We start from the raw sequence: 20,009 nt of genomic DNA, 5'->3' as shown, positions 1-20,009 counted from the left end.
TTTGGGAGGCCAAGGTGGGCAGATCGCTTGAGCCTAGAAGTTCAAGACTAGCCACGGGCAACATGGCACAACCCCATCTGTATACAAAATACCAACATTAGCCGGACGTGGTGGCATGTGACTGTAGTCCCAGCTACTCAGGAGGCTGAAGCGGGAGGATCAGTTGAGGCTGCAGTGAACCATGATTATGCCACTGCACTCCAGCCGGGGCAGCAGAGTGGGATCGCGTTTCAAAAAAAAAAAAAAAAGAAAAAGAAAAAGAAAAAAACGCATCTTTAAAAGCCCTGTCCTGCGCGTGTGAACACACACAAGTGGAGTGCAGCAGGTCCTGAAGCGCTGCTTACAGAACTGAGGAAAGCGGAGGCGAGGCTGCCCACAAGGAGGCTGAAACTTCTCCAAGGAGTCTGTTGCTGCGCGCTGGCCAGCCTTGGTGGCCAGGACCCCAGGAGAGGAAGCCGAGGGAGGCCTGAATGCAGCTGCACCTGGCGTCCAGCACCCCATTCTAGGTTCACTGTCAACTACAGGCACAGCCAGAAGGGTGCAGTTTTCTCTTAGGGAGTCCAAGTCCATTGTTGCCACCTCTGACCCCTTGACACCAGGTCCTGGGAGTCAAGTCCTGAGCCCCAAAGAGCTCTGAGGAGCTCAGGTCTACTAGAAGTGCCCTCTTTCCAAAAATAAACACCCTTCACTATGTAGGTACACACACACGCGCACAGGCACACGCGCGCCACACACACACACAGAGGGAAATGCTCCTATCTTTTATCTTCTAACATTAAATCCCTGGTCGGGATAACTCTTCAGTTCCAAGAAGTTGGGGGCACACACACAGTACACCCTGAGGCCCAAGACAGCAGGCTTGGGCCCAAGTTGCACTGTCCAGGGCTCAGCGGGGTGTGAGTACCTGAGATGCCACTTACAAATAGGGCTGCTTCAGCCTGCCAGGAGGCTGCAAGGCCTCTGCAGCTCTAGGGATTGTGGGAGTCAGAAAAATCCTTTGTCTTGGTTCTGGGTGGGGAGTGGGACACCCCCAGATCCAGTGTCACAGCCACTCATTCCCAGGGGGACAGAGCAGCCTTCAGAGCCAGCAAGAAAGTTTTGAGGCTCAGAGCCCACCAGCTTTCTTTTCCAGGACAATGTGCCTCAGAAACCCCGGTCCCCTTCCCAGGAAAGGAACGACTCAGGCAGGTAGTGACAAGCCACCTTCCACTTGGGAAGCAGCTAGACTGAGGCTGAGAGGGTGAGTGGTGCTGGGTGAGATTACCAGGGTTGGTGGAGGGGGGCGGTTGGGAGACCCAAGTGCCAGCGACTGCACTGAGACTTCTCCTTGGTGGGGGGCGGGGGGGGGGGGGGTGTTAAAAGCAGCTGCCTTATGTGAGATCAATGGAATGACTGTTCACGTAGCCTAGGTACCTCTTAAGTCCCCTTTAGGCTGGAAAGTGCTCTACACCCCCAAAGCTCTTTGGCCTAAAAACTCTAAACCTGTGTTCAAACCTTGGTGTTTCGTGGTTAATATCTAGCATCCTCTCTGTTACTCTCTCCTGTGACAGGGAACTGTTTCGCGGCCTGGGTGGAGTTGAGTCACAGGGTGGCAGAGTCAGAACCTATTAGTCTAGGGATGTCACTTTACAGCTCAGTACCCAACGTCCATGAAAGCCCAGTGAGGGGCCTGAAGTTGCACAGCTGGCTAATGGAAGGGCTGGGACTCGAACTCATGGCTCTGTGGTTCAGTCCTTTGGCTAAAGGGTCCATGAGTGCCACCCACAAAGAGTGTCTTAAACGTTTTGCTTCTGGGCTCTGGAGGCATCCAGGGTAGCTGGGGGGTTCCCTGCCAGTGGGGAGGGAGCAGGCACTGGCACACCATTCCTCAGCAGTCCCACCTCATTCAATCTGGCAGGTAGGTATGAAGCCGGGCCAACTGGGGAAAATGCATCAGGATGTAGGGAAGGAGAAAAAGGAGTTTAGGGGAATGAACAAGGAGAAAACAGTGGAAAAGAGATGGAATGAGAACACACGAACAAAGCAAAACTATTTCCTTTGTCTTAAGGTCCTGCTAACAAAACCACTGAGCAGTATCGCCATCTGGTGGTAACCGAGAGCAAACGCTTTAGAAAGCAATCGAAATGCTGGTCTAATCCAGCTACGCGTTTTCCCATGCAAAACCCACCGTTCCTCATCTCCCAGGTAGCACTTGGCAGAGGACCACCTGTTTAGGCAGATCGGCCCCAGCAGGAAGCTGCACTGTCCGTGAACTCCAGGCCTCGGAGTATCCTTACTGGGTGTGAGTTGACAGGGCTTAGAAGGTTTAGGCATGGGGTAGATTAGGACCTTCAGGCTTTACAAGGCTCTAGTGGAGGAGCCTCACAGGCCTGTTCATAGCCAGCAGTCTTGCATCTGAGTTCCAGGTTCAAGGACAGGCCTCTGGGCAGAGCCTCTAGGTTATCACTGCCTAAGGGTGCCACTCCCTTCCCAAACTAATTTAGTCATCTGCATTCCAAGAGCTGCTCAGCCAGAAGCCAGCGTCTGCTGCTCAAAGGAGCCAGAACAGAGAGGGTGTTTTAGAAAACCAGCTGAGAGTAATCATGAGGGCTATTATCTTATTGATCAAGGTCCAGCCATTTGCCAAGGTATATACACGTTTATTTAAAAAAGTTTACAGTTTTCATTGTACACAACTATTAAGAGGTTATAGTCAGAGGAGGCATGTGTCCTGTTGACAGACGTGCCTACTAGATCATCACAATGCAAGAAGAAAGGTGGAAGGGAGGAGACAGGGCAAGGAAAAATAAGCGATAAAAAGCTTCAGATTTCAGTTACGGGCTGGCAGTCCCTTTTATCTTTTCAAGTATCACACAATATGTACCAAATACAATCCATAAATAATGGCCATTTCTTCCCAAGCCCACAGCCAAGATGAGTGTTTGGCTAAGTTCAGAGCCCTGGCTCTTCCTCAGATGAGTGGAAAACCTGCGCACCAGAGGGCCGATTCCCCCTTCTCAAAGGGCTTCCTCCCACTCACCCATCCCTAACGGAATCGCCGAGGTGTTAAGGGGCCAGAGAAAGCACAAACATGGATTCAGAAGTCCAAAGAAATGCAGTTCGTTGCTCCCAATCAGAGATACTTGATTTCATTCAACAAGGCTGGGAGCCCAGGTGGGAAGTCGATAAAAAATCTTGCCAACTTTTGTAAGTGGCTTTTACTTTTCTAAGTCACTGAAACAAGGAAGGGCCACGTGCCGTTTAAAATCAAACACTAGTTCCCAGAGACTTGGTGTCTAGAAACTTGACCTATTGAGGCTAGCGGAGGATCTGTCTTTCATGATTCTCAGCCATCCCAACGGGAGGCCTAATATAAAGCACGTGCCAGGCCAATGCCAACTAGGACTTCAGGGGGCCTTTGGAAGGAAAAATTCCTTTGAGAGGAGACATTCCTCAGGAGCTTAGATCAGCCAGCTGGCAGTCAGAACAGCTTTTAAAGAGGATGAGAAATGTTAGGTACTGGAGGGATGATATGGCAACTCCTGATAATGACCTCACTAGTATAAAATGCTGGTTGAAACTGCACAGTAACCTCAAGGAGGGTGATGAGATTGAAGACAAAGCCAAATGCCAGTGTCCAGGATGGCTACCACTGACCCTGTGCCCATAAGCCCCCGGTGCTGGGGCTTCCAGAGGGAGCCTAAGGGGGGTGGATTCAATGTTGCCAGGTTGCAACCATCTTACTTGTTGGTGTTTGGCAAGAGCTTGAGCTTAGTTATGCGAACAGGGGCAAAGAATGGCTTGCGCTGGTAAAACATGAGGATCCAAAAACTATGGGCACTAAAGCACTAAAAAGGGGAGGGAAACCACCAGAAGTGGCTCTGACCTGCTGCCACTGCCACCACCTCTAAAGCCAAGAATGTACAGCCTCTGCCCAGGGATCTGGATGCTTTTCTGAGTGTTGGAAGGGCAGCCTGGAAAGGCATCTGGTGGTGAAATACCCCTGCTCCAGACTTACGCTACCATCTATTGTAGGGGGCCCCCAAGTCCTCAGATTCACTGCCAGGCCTTCTTCCAGATCTTTCTGTACCTGTATGTTTTGGGTTCCTACTCACACCTCTCCCAGGCGCAGGGAAGGGACAAAAAGCGTAAGAAGAGACTCTGTTCAACCCAGCAAAAGTCAGTTTCCCAGTGGAGAGGCGAAGCCCCACCCAGAATGTAAACATGCACGGGACCAAGGTTAGTGCCCAGACAGGACAGACTTGCACAGAGCAAGAGGGCATAGTGGGATCTGTGCGGCAATTACAGGAGCTTCCAGCGCTAACAGAGGAGCCTTATCCCACCTTCATCATACAGACTTAGATGGACACACACTCTCTCGCTCACACTCTCTTCGCACGTGTGCACACATACACACACACACACACTGCAGCCACACTCAAATCTGCTTAACTCCTACAACCTCCCCCAGCAGGTCACTGGACAATTCTGCACCTTCCGCGCTCTGGTGCTGGGGCTCTGGTCAGAGGCGAGCCAATGTCTTATCATTAGAGAGATGTGGGATTAGGTAAGGGGCAGAGCCATGACACTGCTCACACACCTTCTCGAAACTGGGGTCTACTCGGTTTTTTGACAAGATCAAAAGCAATTCTTAACTGGTCATTATTTTTTTTAAGGTAATTAGAACACTATTGTTTATACAATATTGAAAAAATACAATTTTTTTATTGTTTGAACTCAAATCACCACCCAGCACTTTAAGCCTACCCTAAATAGCACCTACAATAAATGTCATAGCACAAGCAAACTGCAAAGTCAGCAGGTAAGCAAGTTAGACAGTGCCAGCAGAGACCCTCCCTCCCCCAAAGCAATGAGAAGACAGCGTGCTAGGTAAGAGTGAAGTACACCATTACATGTTAAATAGTTAATACTACCCTTCCAGCAAGCCACAGATGCTAGATGGATAACTCAGTACGGTTAACTAACCACAGCCCTACATCACTGCACTTTTTTTTTTTTTTTTTTTTAAAGAAAACCTTTTGCTTCATGCCCGTAATTAACATAAAGTAAATTCTTTGTCTTTTTATTTAGGAAAATAATCATGCTAAAAGCAAGTTGTACTTTATATAGATTTTCAAAGAAAAGATTGATTGTGCTTTTTGAATAAAAAAAGAGAGGGTATCTTCCAACCTCACTGACTTAAACCTTGTGGAATACAGCACTTCTAAACTAAAAACACACGTCAAAAAGAAAAATTAAATAATCCCAGTGGGATGCTCAAAAATCGTCTTTAGAAGGTTTTAGGATTGGCTAATTCTGCTATTATCTTATTGGCTGCGGCAAAAAAATACAGAGCTGCTGTCTAAAATTTCTCCAAACTCCCCTCCAAGTTCAGCAGGCAACACTGAGATTTGAAAGAAACTCTGCAGCAACCTGGACATATGGTTAGCTGAGTCGACATTTGATTAGCAGGCATTTTAAACTGATTTCCTCTTAACATACACAGGAGAGAAAACATTTTCTTCCTGCAGGGCATGTTCTACTACATCGTATTTCTGAATCCCTTCTTCCTATTCGGTCACTCTCTGAAAAAAGTTGGTTTGTTTTTCCCATATAGAATCACTCTGGGTACAAAAACCTTTATTTGTTCCAATTATTATTCATTTTAAATTTAGAACCTGTGTTGGGTCTAAAATACCCATTTCCCACTCCCACAAGCAGATGATGACCGGGCTGCTGCCAACAGCAGCAGAAAAAGGGAAAACCAAACCAAAACACCCAAGTACCCAGGGCTTTGCATTACCACATGGGTCTTCTCCTCAAGTCTAATGGTCCATGAGCGGCTTGTCCAAGGAGGCAGCTGCCTCTTGGTAGGTGAAGATGAAATCTGCAACCTTTCTAAGCACAATACACACACACCCCAGAAAAAAATAACCCCCCGAAAACACAACCCTCTTATTTAAAGCTCGTAAGTTCAGGGTAGCAGTCTCAAACTGCCAAACACTAGGACGAGGATGTGACTCCGCATGTGTTTTGGATGAGAGGAAGCATCGTCCCAGTCACTTTTCTCCTCCTGTGCTATCCTTTCAAAAACAGTCTGGATTACAAGTTCTCCCCCAAGAAAAAGAACCGGTTCAGAAAATACTTCTCCAAGTTTCTCCAACAGAACACTGTGGCTGCAGGGCCTGGTAGTGTGAAGGGCAGGAACTGACATATGAAAATGTACTTAAAATCAGAGTCAAAAAAATGGTTTTACGTTTTAATACTCTAATTAGCTCCCTGTTTTATACTGTAACTCCACAGAGGACATAGGGCCACCTAGGATTCACAGGAAGGAGCGGCTCTGATTCTTATGTGGCTGGCTCTAATGCCCCCACAGCAGGCCTCTTCCTCCCCAAGTTTTTCCTTTCCATTTTGAAAAAGCACTATTTTATCTTCACATCCAAGAGCTGGTTGGTTTGGTTTGTTTCTTTGGAACCATCAATAAAAGAAGCGATTTTTTCCTGTTCTTTTTACTCATGTCTACCTATCAGAGCGGCTATTTCCTTTGACAGTTCAGTAGCACACAGGCTGACTTGGCCACATGGACTCATGAATGCATGCATTCGGACCGCATATTGCTACCAAATGGAATGTGGGAATATGCTATGCACCTCAGGTTGAGAAATGACCAAGAAATCAAGATCTAAAGGGTGATATATAATATATATATATCAATGCTATTATTCATAAAAACCTTGTTTAGTAATAAAAAAAATTGCTTTGTTTAAATATGAATATTATAGTCTGCTTCTCATGGTTAGGAAATAATAGTCTTTCTGAAAAGCAGGTGCTTTTTCTACTACAACTCCATATCCTGGGCCTCATCTTCGGAAAAGTCAGACATAGAGCTCTCCGATGAGCTGTCCCCGGTGCCCTCTTCCTGTTCTTTCAGTGCCTCCTCCGTGGCATATTTCTGGATGTACTCTGCACCAGGTGGGAGAGAGACAACAAGGGCAGTGAGTGGGTAGGCATGTGCTTGGCGACCCCAAAAAGCTGGCAAGGCTGGGGAGGTTCAAACTTACCTTGAATACCAGGGGGGACAAAGATGACAGTAACCATGGTCACTACAGCTAAGGGGAATCCCACAGGGAGACTTCTCTGGGACAGGGTTTCTGCATTTTGCCCCCTGAGGGAAGGGGTATTGGGAAGAGCAACACAGCAGGCTCAGCTTGCAGGGGAATACGTGCGCTGCAGCACCCCAATAACTCTTCAGGGACGGGGGAAATGGGAGCCCCATGCTTTCTTTTTACTTTCACCTCCCAGATAGTACAGACAGGACTAGTCATGATTCCATAGTAATTTTATAAGGAAATCCCCCATCATTTTTAGATCTGCAGTTACATCATTACAGTCAGCCCAGGTCTATTATTTTAGGAATCGATTTTAGTCTAAACAGATCCTGCCTGTCAGGTTTTTGAAGCAGCTGGCAAAACCATCGCTCAATCTGCTCAGGACTAAGCTGCTATATGGAGACACCACTTGGCTCTGGGTGGCTTTTCCATGTATAATTTACCTGAAGGTAGATTTCCACTGCTACGGCCTTGGTGGAACCCTAGGCTGAATAAGACTGCTGAAACTGCTTTTAAGAACTGCTGAATAAACAAACTTGTTCCTAAAAACTCTGTTTTCAAGTGAATAGCCTACACATAATAGGAAAAGACAAGACAGAAACCTATTCAAAATGCAAGCCACACAAAAACACACCCTTGTGGCTTTGTTTTTCCTCCTATAGAGTTGCAGGGACTCACTGCAATAGGAAGATAAGCTGAATGGCCAAATGCGCCTACCGGATTTGAATAACTAGCACAGGGCCTAGCTAAGAATGCTTTTATATTTTGAAGACTGTCTTAAAAAAAAATAAACAGAATGTGTGATAAAGGCCACATCTGGTCAATGTGGTCCTTTACAGAAAAGGTTTGCAGACTTGAGACTTAGAGCCCTTCAAATTCATTATAACAAAACTTTATGCTAATGATTTTGATGATATTAAAGTAGCCCATGATTAGGTAGGAATTTACCTTAATTTACATTTTAGAGTGAAATAAATGTTTATTCAAACTTTAACAATTTTATTTTTAACCTCTAATGGGTTGGCTATTTTGCATCTTCCTTTGTAGAAGCTACACATTGACATTGTTTTTTTGACACTAGAATTTGATACTATCAGCCCTCTTTAATGTATTCAAGGAAACAAATGTATATTAAGTACTTAGGACAAGGCCTTTGGGATAGGGAAAGGAAGAGCAAGGTCACCAATGAGGAGGAGGAAACAGAGGAAGATAAAAGGAAGGAGCTGCTGAGTGTCACCAGAGGGAAGCAGTTACAGAAGAAAAACGGCTGAGGCAGTCCCAGCCACACTGACCCCCAAGTCCTGCCAGCTATGACATAGGAGAGGTCACTCCAGGGAAACGCTTTGCTTTGTTGAAAGTAAGTGGCTGGGATGCTTAAACACAACCTTAAGAGAGAACTATGGCCAGGCGCAGCGGCTCAAGCCTGTAAACCCAGCACTTTGGGAGGCCAAGGTGGGTGTATCACCTGAGGTTAGGAGTTCGAGACCAGCCTGGCCAACATGGTGAAACCCCATCTCTACAAAAATACAAAAAACTAGCCAGACGTGGTGGCACACGCCTGTAATCCCAGCTACTCAGGAGGCTAACGGAGAATCACTTGAACCCGGGAGGCAGAGGCTACAGTGGGCTGAGATCGCACCATTGCACTCCAGCCTAGGCAACAGGGCAAGACTCCATCTCGGAAAAAAAAAAAAAGAGAGAGAGAGAGAACTATATTTGAGAACTTGTCTCAAAAAAAAAAAGGAGTAAAGGCAAAGAGGTAGATTCCACTCAGTATCAGTATCAGAGAGCCCTGAATGACAGGCAAAGATGTCACCCAGCAAAGGGTTGTGAGCAGGGAAGTGACAGCTTTAGACAGCTCCAATGGTGCCCAGTGCTATGCGCTATCCAATATTTAAACACGTTTGCAGACATGCACTATAAGACAGTGCCAACTAAATATGAACGCTGACTGTGTTAGGTGTGTGTTGAGTTGGTGGTGACTGCCACACAAATGGAAATGTCCAGCAGCAGCTTGGGAGAGAGGCCAGGCCTAGACACACACATTGAGAAATCATCTCCCTGGAGGAGACTGACTGAAGCTGTGAGAGGTGAAGCAGCTCCCCAGGGGTGAGAGGAAGAGACGGAGCCCTGGGACCAAGTCCTAAGTGAATGACTACATTTAGGAAACGGAATGAGAATTTTCCAGAAAGGTGAGGGTAAAATATAACACTTGCAGAGAGGTCCAGCAAAATGGAACCTGAGAAGAATCCCAAAGGATTGGGAAGAAATGAGGGCACAGATTAAGCAGAGGGGAAAAAAATGAGAGGAGTTTACGGTGAGGATGCAAGTTTGAAAATGGAAGGGAATAAACAGCATGACTCCTAAGGGAGCCCACAGGAGCAGATCACTGCTTCTGAAACAGGGAGACCTCTGGCGGGTGCAGGAGGAAGACTGCATTGGGAGGGGCCGGGGGTTGGGAAAACAAGATCACGGGTTGGTGGTCGGAGTGAGTTTGAGAAATGAGGAAGGGTGTCTCTTATTTCCCACAGGAACAAAGAAAAGATGTAGGGGGGAGGGGAGAAGACATCAAGGTACAGTAGGAACTGGGGGTGAGCTCAAGTCTGATGGCCATGATTTTCTCAGATTTCTAAGAAAGACAAAATGATAGCCAACGTGAACATTCCCTAAGGCTGGGGGTCCGTACACTGGAGTGAGCCATTCTAAGATAAATGCAGGCTCGGTTCTTTTTGTAAATGAGACTATAGCAGATATGTACTGAAACAGGGCTACTGCTAAATTGTTGAGACGGAATGCATATGTGAACTAGAGAAATATACTCTGCTCCAAGATATCTGTGGTTTGCAGACATTGCTAAGTGATTCCTATTTCAAAGTTTTAATATAGTCTCATAACAGCACTTTATCTGGCTGAAACTGCCTTTTTCTTCAAATACATGTTTGCTCAGCTATATATTTTGCTACATAAATAAGATATTAATTTGCAAAGCACTTGAGATCTACTTAATTATAGTAAATTTATTTCTGCTTTATCTCAACAAAAGCTCCAAACAATACCCTATAAAGACCTTGGAAGAAGAATTAGAAAACAAACAGAAGAAAAGCTATTGTTTCATGAATAGTCCCTGTTTGCCTCATGCCTGCACATTTCAGAGTGAAGACCTGCACATTCAAGCTCTGGTAAATTACTTCTACTGCCACCTCTTGCAAATGTACCTCAGATAGGCCACACATTTTGAGGAAGCCAACATTCTGGACTGCTATGCAGACGGGCCCATCATGTGAAAAACGGGTTAGATACTAATGCCTGCCATTGGTTAAAAACAGCAGGTATATTACACACTTTGAATTCCTTTGCTTCTTGGTGGAGCTTCATGTATCTAGACTTTTCACTATGAAAAGTAACAGAGGTAAAATGGACAATCCAGTGAACTCAGGTGGAGCTTTGGATTTTTTTTTTTCTTTTTTAAAGACAGAATCTTGCTGTCACCCAGGCTGGAGTACAATGGTACAGTCTAGGCTCACTGCAACCTCTGCCTTCCGGTTCAAGCAATTCTCCTGCCTCAGCCTCCCGAGTTGCTGGGACTACAGGCGCATGCCACCACACCCGGCTAATTTTCATACTTTTAGTAGAGATGGGGTTTCACCATGTTGGCCAGGCTGGTCTCGGCCTTCTGACCTCGTGATCCGCCCGCCTCGGCCTCCCAAAGTGCTGGGATTACAGGCGTGAGCCACCATGGCCAGCTGGATGTTATTTCGCAAACTTATCTTCATTTAAATCAAACTCACATCCCATCAGCATGTAAACTGTTTCAAGAATGGGAAAATAGGATTCCAAATCCTAAAGGATGAGCAAACTGGTGCTACTACCACCCGAGGTTGGTGAGTGCTACTTCAGCCCACAGCTGTCTCTTTTTAGGCCTGAGAAAAAGTATTAGGAACTAAGTAATTTAAGAAGGACTTTTAATGACTGAAGTCCAATAGATTTAAGTTCTTTTGTCTCCAGGTAAACTACGCACCCTCTTACCTTTAATTTTCTGCTTGTATTCTTCTGGTCGGTGGAGGTACATGGCTGCAGCATCACCATTGAGAGGATCTATGGGGTTAGGATAGGCCAACAACTGGGGCAGGAAGGACTCAAATATATTGGTAAGATCTGAAAAACCAAACAGAAACATGTCATGCACAGGAAATACAAGTTCACCTAAAATTCACCTGCATTCAGTAGTCAAGCTGCTTACCTTCTTAGATATTTAACTACATGGGGATGATTCTCCATACAAGTGTGCTCTAGTACATGTGACCTAATATCACACATTCATTTCAATACCAACTAAAATTTTTAATTTTAATTTTAATTTGAAGAATGAGATAAAGATATATACCTGATACTCACTTTGAAAGACAATTTTCCCAATTCTATTTCACTCTATTTCTATGGCTATTTCACACAGCCATTTTCTACAGCTTACAAAACCCCCCACTGTGAAAGGTATTCAAATGCTGGGTCTTAAAAGAATTGAAGATAGTTTTTTTGGTTTGGTTTGGTTTGGTTTTTCCGCTCTGTTGCCCAGGCTAGAGTGCAGTGGTGCAATCCCAGCTCACTACAACCTCTGCCTCCAGGTTCAAGCGATTCTCCTGCCTCAGCCTTCCAAGTAGCTGGCACTACAGGCGCCTGCCACCATGCCTGGCTAATTTTTGTATTTTTATTAGAGATGGGGTTTCACCATGTTGGCCAGGATGGTCTTGAACTCCTGACCTCAAGTGATCTGCCAGCCTCGGCCTTCCAAAGTGCTGGGATTACAGGTGTGAGCCACTGTGCTCAGCCTTGAACACAATTTTATAGGACTTGACATTTAATTCAATTCTTGCAACTTCTAACGGAGGTAAATACAACCAATTTTTCAACTATTCTGGGTAATGAGGATAGGAATTATATGGACCACATAAAACCACAAATATTCATAAGACAGATAAGCACCAATCTACTACATTTATTTATTTAAAAAAGTTTTTTTTGAGAGAGGATCTCACTCTGTTGCCCAAGTTGGAATGCACAGGTGTGATCATACCTCACTGCAACTTCAAACTCTTGGGCTCAAGCCAACCTCCCAGCCTCAGTCTTCCAAGGAAATTGGACTATAGGCATGTGCCACCATGCCCAGCTAAATTTTTTTTTTTTTTTCTTAATAGAGACAGGGTCTCCCTATGCTGCCCAGGTTGCTCTTGAACTCTTGGACTCAAGTGATCCTTCCATCTTAGCCTCCCCAAGTGCTGGGATTGCAGACGTGACATTTATTAATTCCTTTCTTGCCAGGCATACACAGATGATATCTACACACAGTTAGCAAACGACAAACACCCGCAGTTACCCAGCGTTTTAGAAAAGCAGGCCCTGAGAACCTGGATATAACACAACCCACATGCCCCACAGCTCAGAGATGCTGTAACTTCCACTCTCTGCTCCTCAGTGAACTGTGGCACCCCTGAGAAATAGAAGGAGATGAGAATGCTTCCATGACTCTGCCCCACTCCAGCGACTTTGTCATGTTTTATATCAAACATTCCTGTTTCTGGAGACAATGCTGAAGTATACTAAGTAGCATAAAAAACTATTCGTTAATTTAGTCAACTCTTTCATCAAATTTTTCTTTTAACAATGGGCGCTCCTCTGCAGTATTACAGAATGCTTCGCCAAGCCACACTGCTTGAGATCTGTGGTTCTCAGGCAGGGGTGATTTTGCTCCCCATGGAATTTGGCAATGTCTAGAGACATTTTTGGTTGTCATATCTAAGGGGTACTACTGGCATCTGGTGGGTGAAGGCCAGGGAAACTGCTAAACACCTACAATGCACAGGACAGTCCCACAACAAACGATTATCTAGACCAAAATGTCATCAGTTCTGAGATCTAGATAAAAGGGGTAGGCAAACCTTTTTGTAAAGGGTCAAATACTTTTAGGGCTTTGCAGGCCACATATGGTCTCTGTCGTATCTATTCAAAACTCAGCTCTGCCACTGTTAACACAAAAGCTGCCAGAGTACAGGTCAACAAATCAATGTAGCTGTATTCCTATAAAACTACATATACAAAAACAAGTACCCAAGGTCTGCCCAACTTCGCTCTAGAAAATCTTACCTATAAGAGGTGGCTCTTATCACTGTAAGGTTAAGAAGCTGAGCAGTTAGAGAATAATCTAGAGCTGTGTTACTCAACCGAACTTTCTGCAGTGATAAAAACGTTTTATATGTGCCCCATCTAAATCAATAGCCACTAGCCACAAGTGGCTACTGAGCACTCAAAATATGGCCAGTGTGAATAAGGAAATTAATTTTCAGTTTATTTAATTCTAATTAAATTTAAATAACCACACATGGCTAGTAGATCCCGTATTGGACAGTGCAGGTCTAGAGAATGATGGGCTAGAGGGCCCCATGACAGCTACCACGTCCTGTTCTCACACACCAGATATTGACACAGAGCAGCTCTGCCTTATAACAAAAGCCACAGACTTGGGGTGATTTCATCAGGGTTTATTTCACCTTCATAAGGCTGACTTCAGAACAGTCCTAAAGAGCCACTTTATAGTAAGGTTCTCACGTACCACGAAAGAAATGCTGACACTCTTAATCAAAAAAGCAAAACAAAAATCACCTTCCTAGATAACCCCCAAACTATCTGCAGTAAGATTTTCACCGATGTTTTTTTTTTTTTTAAAAAGGGAAACAATTATTATGGTACAAAACCATTGAAAACTACTTGTTTTAAATGGAAAAAAATGCTTATACTTGAATGCTGGGTAGAGAAAGGCCATAAAATGGTATGTTTTCTAGAATTACAACTATGTACAGTGCGTATGCATAAGACGAACATTTTAAAAAGCTACGTCAAGGCAATAGGTGTGTAACTTCTACTTTTCACATTTCAAATGACATTTCTTTTGCCTTTAAAAATCAACATTTTTGGCTCACGCCTGCAATCCCAGAACTTTGGGAGGCCAAGGTGGGTAGATCACATAAGGCCAGGAGTTCGAGACCAGCCTGGCCAACATGGTGAAACCCCATACCTACCAAAAAACACAAAAATTAGCTGGGCGTGATGGCGCGCGCCTGTAGTCCCAGCTACTTGGGAGGCTGAGGCAGAAGAACTGCTTGAACCTGGGGAGGTGGAGGTTGCAGTGAGCCGAGATTGCACCACAGTACTCCAGCCTGGGTGAGTGAGTGAAACCCTGTCTCAGATAAATAAATAAAATAAAAATAACATTTTCCTGTAAATATGTCCTTTCTATTTTGGTGTATGTTTGAAATATCCAATAAAACATGAAAAGTCTGAATACGTTTTTATTTTCTTATCTTTATCCTTGGGTGGGTGAGTTATTAAGGCAGTGGTAGAAAATGCCAAAAGGTAAGCAAATTAAGTTTTATAGGCCAGACACAGTGGCTCACAATTGTAATCCCGACACTTTGGGAAGCTGAGATGGGTGGATCACCTGAGGTCAGGAGTTTGAGACCAGCCTGGTCAACATGGTGAAATCTCGTTTCTACTAAAAATACAAAAATTAGCTGGGTGTGGTGGCGGGTGCCTGTAATCCCAGCTACTTGGGAGGCTGAGCCAGGAGAATTTCTTGAACCCAGTGAGCCGAGATATGTGTCACTGCACTCCAGCCTGGGCAACAAGAGCAAAACTCCATCTCAAAAAAACAAAAACAAAAACAAAAAACAGTAGTTTTACAATTGAATGTGATCCCAGAACAGGGAAGAGTCAAACAATAGTTATATTAACAGTAATTTTTTTTTTTTTTTGAGACGGAGTCTTGCTGTCACCCAGGCTGGAGTGCAGTGGTGAGATCTCCACTCATTGGAAGCCCCGCCTCCCGGGTTCACACCATTCTCCTGCCTCAATCTCCCCAGCAGCTAGGACTACAGGTGCACGTTGCCACACCCGGCTAATTTTTTTGTATTTTTAGTAGACATGGGGTTTCATCATGTTAGCCAGGATGGTCTCAATCTCCTGACCTCGTGATCTGCCCACCTCGGCCTCTCAAAGTGCTGGAATTACAGGCGTGAGCCACCGCGCCCGGCCCATGAACAGTAATGGCAGGTTAATGCTTACATAGTGCTTACTACAAGCAAGGCACTCTTCCAAGCTCTGCATATACACTCTTAATTTCACTACAGTCAATGAGGTAGGTACCATTTTACAGATGGAGAAACTGAGGCACACCGAACTTAAGTATGGATCTGGAACTCAAACCTGAGCTTATCCATTATGCTGCCTCTGCTAATGGATAAAACACACACTGCCTCAACTTTTACGAAGGCACAAGCTCCCCGTGTCTCTGGGTCAAAAATTGCACACCATCGTTGGCAGGGAAGCTAAATCCATGGATCAGAGATGATCACATCCTCCCCAAAGAATCCCTCACAAGTGCAAAGAAGGATGCTAAGCAAAGGACGTTCAGGCGTTTCTGTGGCTATTCACAGAAGCGGTGTGCTTGTTTCCACACTGCTTCACCGCAGGAGGCAACCCGCAGACACCCGCACACCGTGAACGGAAGGCTCCTCCTGCCATATTATTATTACACGTGCTGCTCAAAAGGATTAGCAGCTGGATGCTATTACATAACAACAAAAACCTTTAAAAACAAAGCATAGGTTTTATGTTCTGAAGTAATGTTCAGAAGTGCTTCAGGGCTAGAGAAATATTACAGATAACATGTTACAAAACTAGGAGCTTCGCGTGTCCCAGAAAGAGATTTTATACCCTTTCCTACTACTTTTAAGTTTCCTCAAGCTACCAATAAAAGGCTTTGCCTATGAATTTGTTCCAAACAAAGAACCCTTAATTATTGGTTCTTCCTTCTTGTATCTACCGTCTTCCTGTGTTAAAACATTTTTGATCCATTTTACAGATGTGCTGAGTTACACCTGTAAAACGGAAGAGCAGAAAAGGAAACACGTGAGGCCTAGTTTTGGGTGAAGATGACAACTTCAGGAGGCCAGGATGTGATGGCTCTGGCCATCTTAAAGCAATGAGGCTTTCCTGCTAGTGGCTAACACAGTGATTACTCCTGAGGGTGCTTCTGAAAGGAGCAGCTCTCAAATGTGCAGATAGTCTTCTTTCAAGATAAATACACTGGGCCGGGCGCGGTGGCTCAAGCCTGTAATCCCAGCACTTTGGGAGGCCGAGACGGGCGGATCGCGAGGTCAGGAGATCGAGACCATCCTGGCTAACATGGTGAAACCCCGTCTCTACTAAAAAATACAAAAAACTAGCCGGGCGAGGTGGCGGGTGCCTGTAGTCCCAGCTACTTGGGGGGCTGAGGCAGGAGAATGGTGTAAACCTGGGAGGCAGAGCTTGCAGTGAGCTGAGATCCGGCCACTGCACTCCAGCCCAGGCGACAGAGTGAGACTCTGTCTCAAAAAAATAAAAAATAAAAATAATAATAATAAAAAAAAGATAAATACACTGGCAGAGAAGACTAAAACTATAAATCAATAATAAAATAAAGATACTCATCTGTAGAAAAATAAAGAACATTTTTTCCCCTAGATTTTTGTTAGATAAAACGATAAAAATGTGTCGATAATAGTGATAATAAAAATGTGTCAGTTCAAAGATCTTTATCTAAAAACATTAACCTTCAACTTCCTTTAAAAAGGAAGAGAGCCCAATACAGTTGACCTAAACCTGTAGAGTACAGTCAGCTGACCCCATTTCCGGCTATCTTAACTTCTAAAGCAAGTCCCAAGATCCCTGAGTAAACGGTTTATGATGAGCAAACAGCCCTTACTTTTGCCTTAAACTCAATTAGAACCAAAATGTGGTTCATTAGCACTGACTCTTCAGTCTGATCTTATATTAATGCTAAAATTATAACACTCATATCTCAGTTTAGGCATATAATTTATATTCATATTTAATATTTAAAAACAGGCTTGGCACAGTGGCTCAAGCCTGTAATCCTAGCACTTTGGGAGGCCGAGGCAGGTGGACTGCCTGAGGTCAGGAGTTTGAGACCAGCCTGGCCAACATGGTGAAACCCTGTCTCTACTAAAAATACAAAAAATTAGCCAAATGTGGTGGTGGGCACCTGTAATCCCAGCTACTCGGGAGGCTGAGGCAGGAGAATCACTTGAACCTGGGAGGCAGAGGTTGTAGTGAGCTGAGATTACACCACTGCACTCCAGCCTGGGCAATGGAATAAGACTCCCAAATCATAACAACTTATCATCAAAAGCAGCATCACTTACTCTAGAGCAGTGGTTCTGGGCTAAGTCTAGGTCCTGCTTGTCTATCACAATTACCTGTGGAGTTTTTCCAAAAACTTGCTTAGCATCCTAGGGTTGCAGCTTCACACCTACCCCAGGGCTTCTGGTTCAGGATTGGATGGGATCTGTACGCGTGTGATACAGACATCTGTATGCAAATGCACAGTCAGGAAATACTACCTGGCCCATGATCCCCTATCCCCAAATAGATGGGAAGGAAAGGGCCATTTGCTTGTAGGTTCTTTTGTGCAAGAAAATGTTCGCATTTAACGGCTCGACTCTGGTTTAGTGACCTTCCCTGACCCTTCCCTCTTTTCTGCACACTGCTGTTACCACTGTTACCTCTAGGCAGAGGTGTGCCACACCACAGGCAGTCAAAAGCAGATCTGTTCTGGAGGGGGACTAAAGGGCCACTTTGGAGGAGAATGGGTGTTAGGGGATGGTTAGAATCATCACCTAACATACTGTGGACATCCGGCAGAGCAAATTCCATTAGGCTGAACTGTCTCCAGCAAATAGAAAGCTGGCTCCTCAGTGGTGAACAACAGATGAAAAATCTAAAAGACCACAAGTCTAATTTCAGGCTTTCCACTGACTTGCTCTTAGACCTTGGGCAGGTCTCTTCCTTTCTACATCTCAACTTCTTCACTGCAAAAGGAGAAGTATAACATTGCTATTCCTTACAGGGAAGTAACATACATTACTAAAAGTGACTATAAGATATACTTCAAATTGCACCAGAGAAGTAAACTATTAATACAAATATGACATCCTCAAAGGGTAGACATTTCAGCTACCTGTATCCCTTAAAGAATATGTATTAATTAAAAAGAGTTACACTGAAAAAACGTACCAACTCTTAAAGTAAAATCGCCCTACTCCAGGTGACTCACAATGAGATGGTGCAGGGCTTGAAGGAGAAAACACAAGAGGGGATGAATCACACATCTCATGTTTTATTATTGGCTATTTATGAACCAGTGACCACAAGTTATTTCTTTTTCCTCTATTTCCTTTGAAATAAATGGAAAATTTCAAGCTGGGCATGGTGGTTCATGTCTGTAATCCTAGCACTTTTGAAGGCCAAGGCAGGAAGACTGCCTGAGCCCAGGAGTTCAAGAATAGCCTGGGCAACATAGGGATATCCAGTTTCTACAAAAAATAAAATAAAATAAATAGTAACAATAATTGGGCATGGTGGCATGTGCCTGTGGTTCCAACTACTCAGGAGAGTAGGTGCTCAGTAGTTGCTGAGGTGAGAGGATTGCTCAAGTCAGCGGCGGGTGGGTGGGTCGAGGCTGCAGTATGTTGTGATGCCACTGCATACCAGCCTGGGTGACAAAACAAGGACCTCTCTCTACACCCAACACCCCCCAAAAAATTGTAACATACACTGCTTTCTTCAGGTTAAAATCCTGTGGACACCCAAACCTTGACATGTTCTGCCTCACTGGGAACCACAATTAGCACACAGGCAGTCATTTTGGAGACTTTTACCTAAATATTCTTCGTTTTTCGGACTCAATACTGAAAAATAAATGCTGTAACTCAAAAACTACCAAGTGGTGCCACGTGCCAAGAACCATCAAAGCCATTCTTCTGTTCTCAAACCGACCTACCCCATCCCCTTTCTACTTCTACTATCTGTCCCCCAGAAGCCCAATATCCTGTTTGTTAAAAACACATAATAAAAAACTTATCTGGAAAGACATCAGCATCCTGCACAGCAGCTCAAATTCTGTGGTATTTGCATTTTAAGAATTAGCCTTGTACACTCTTACCCCGGGAAGCTCATCATCCTATAATTTTTTTTTTTTTTTTTTGAGACGGAGTCTTGCTCTATTGCCCCAGGCTGGTGTGTAGTGGTGCAATCTAAGTTCACTGGAACCTCTGCCTTTTGGGTTCAAGCAATTCTCCCGCCTCAGCCTCCCGAGTAGCTGGGATTACAGGTGCATGCCACCACGTCTGGCTAACTTTTTGTATTTTTAGTAAAGACAGGGTTTTGCCATTTTGGCTAGGCTGGTCTCGAACTCCTGATCTCAGGGTGATCCGTCCGCCTCAGACTCCCAAAGTGCTAGGATTACAGGCGTGAGCCACTGTGCCCGGCAATCCTACAATTTTAAAGAAGTAAGTCTACTGGGTGTGGTGGCTTGCAGCTGTAATCCCAGTTACTCAGAAGGCTAAGGAGGGAGGATCACTAGAGCCCAGGAGTTTGAAGTTATAGTGAGCTATGATCACAACCACTGCACTCCAGCCTGGATGACACAGTAAGACCCAGTCTCTCTCTTTCTTTTTTTTTTTTTTTCGCAGAGACAAGTTCTATGTTGCCCAAGCTAGTCCCAAACTCTGAGGCTCAAGTGATCTTTTAGCCTTGGCCTCCCAGTGCTGGGATTACACGAGTGAGCTACCATGCCCAGTTGAGGCCCAGTCTCTTTAAATAAAGAAGAAAGAAAGAAAAAGAAGTCGTCTATGTTGGTAACTACCAAATCCATAAAACTGGTCCTTCATGAGTCTTATAGTCTTATCAAACTTTACATGTCTAAGATTATTTTCCTGAAAACCCATTCCCTTCACCTAATGAAGGGAGTAGGTTGACTCTAACGCCCTTGCTCTCAGGCTCCAAGCCTCTGGAAGGAATCTGGCTAGA

The 20,009-nt window shown here is 44.7% G+C and overlaps 1 protein-coding gene across 2 annotated transcripts in view; it reads right to left on the bottom strand.

The window, feature by feature from the left end:
• Positions 1-2,618: 2,618 nt before the first annotated feature.
• The window catches only part of UBE2H (ubiquitin conjugating enzyme E2 H), a 122,990-nt gene continuing 105,599 nt past the window's right edge, over positions 2,619-20,009 (bottom strand). For both annotated transcript variants that reach the window (XM_010378773.2, XM_010378776.2), the window contains exons 6-7: positions 11,118-11,246; positions 2,619-6,945 (exon numbers count right to left, since the gene is read on the bottom strand). In XM_010378773.2, coding sequence (XP_010377075.1) covers positions 6,821-6,945; positions 11,118-11,246 — 254 coding nt within the window. In that variant the 3' untranslated portion in view covers positions 2,619-6,820. The remainder of the gene's footprint in view (positions 6,946-11,117; positions 11,247-20,009) is intronic.

Source organism: Rhinopithecus roxellana, chromosome 6, assembly GCF_007565055.1.
Source record: "Rhinopithecus roxellana isolate Shanxi Qingling chromosome 6, ASM756505v1, whole genome shotgun sequence".
Classification (NCBI taxonomy): Eukaryota; Metazoa; Chordata; class Mammalia; order Primates; family Cercopithecidae; genus Rhinopithecus; species Rhinopithecus roxellana.
The sequence above is the reverse complement of the archived record's forward strand: the minus strand, read 5'-3'. Positions and strand labels throughout refer to the sequence as shown.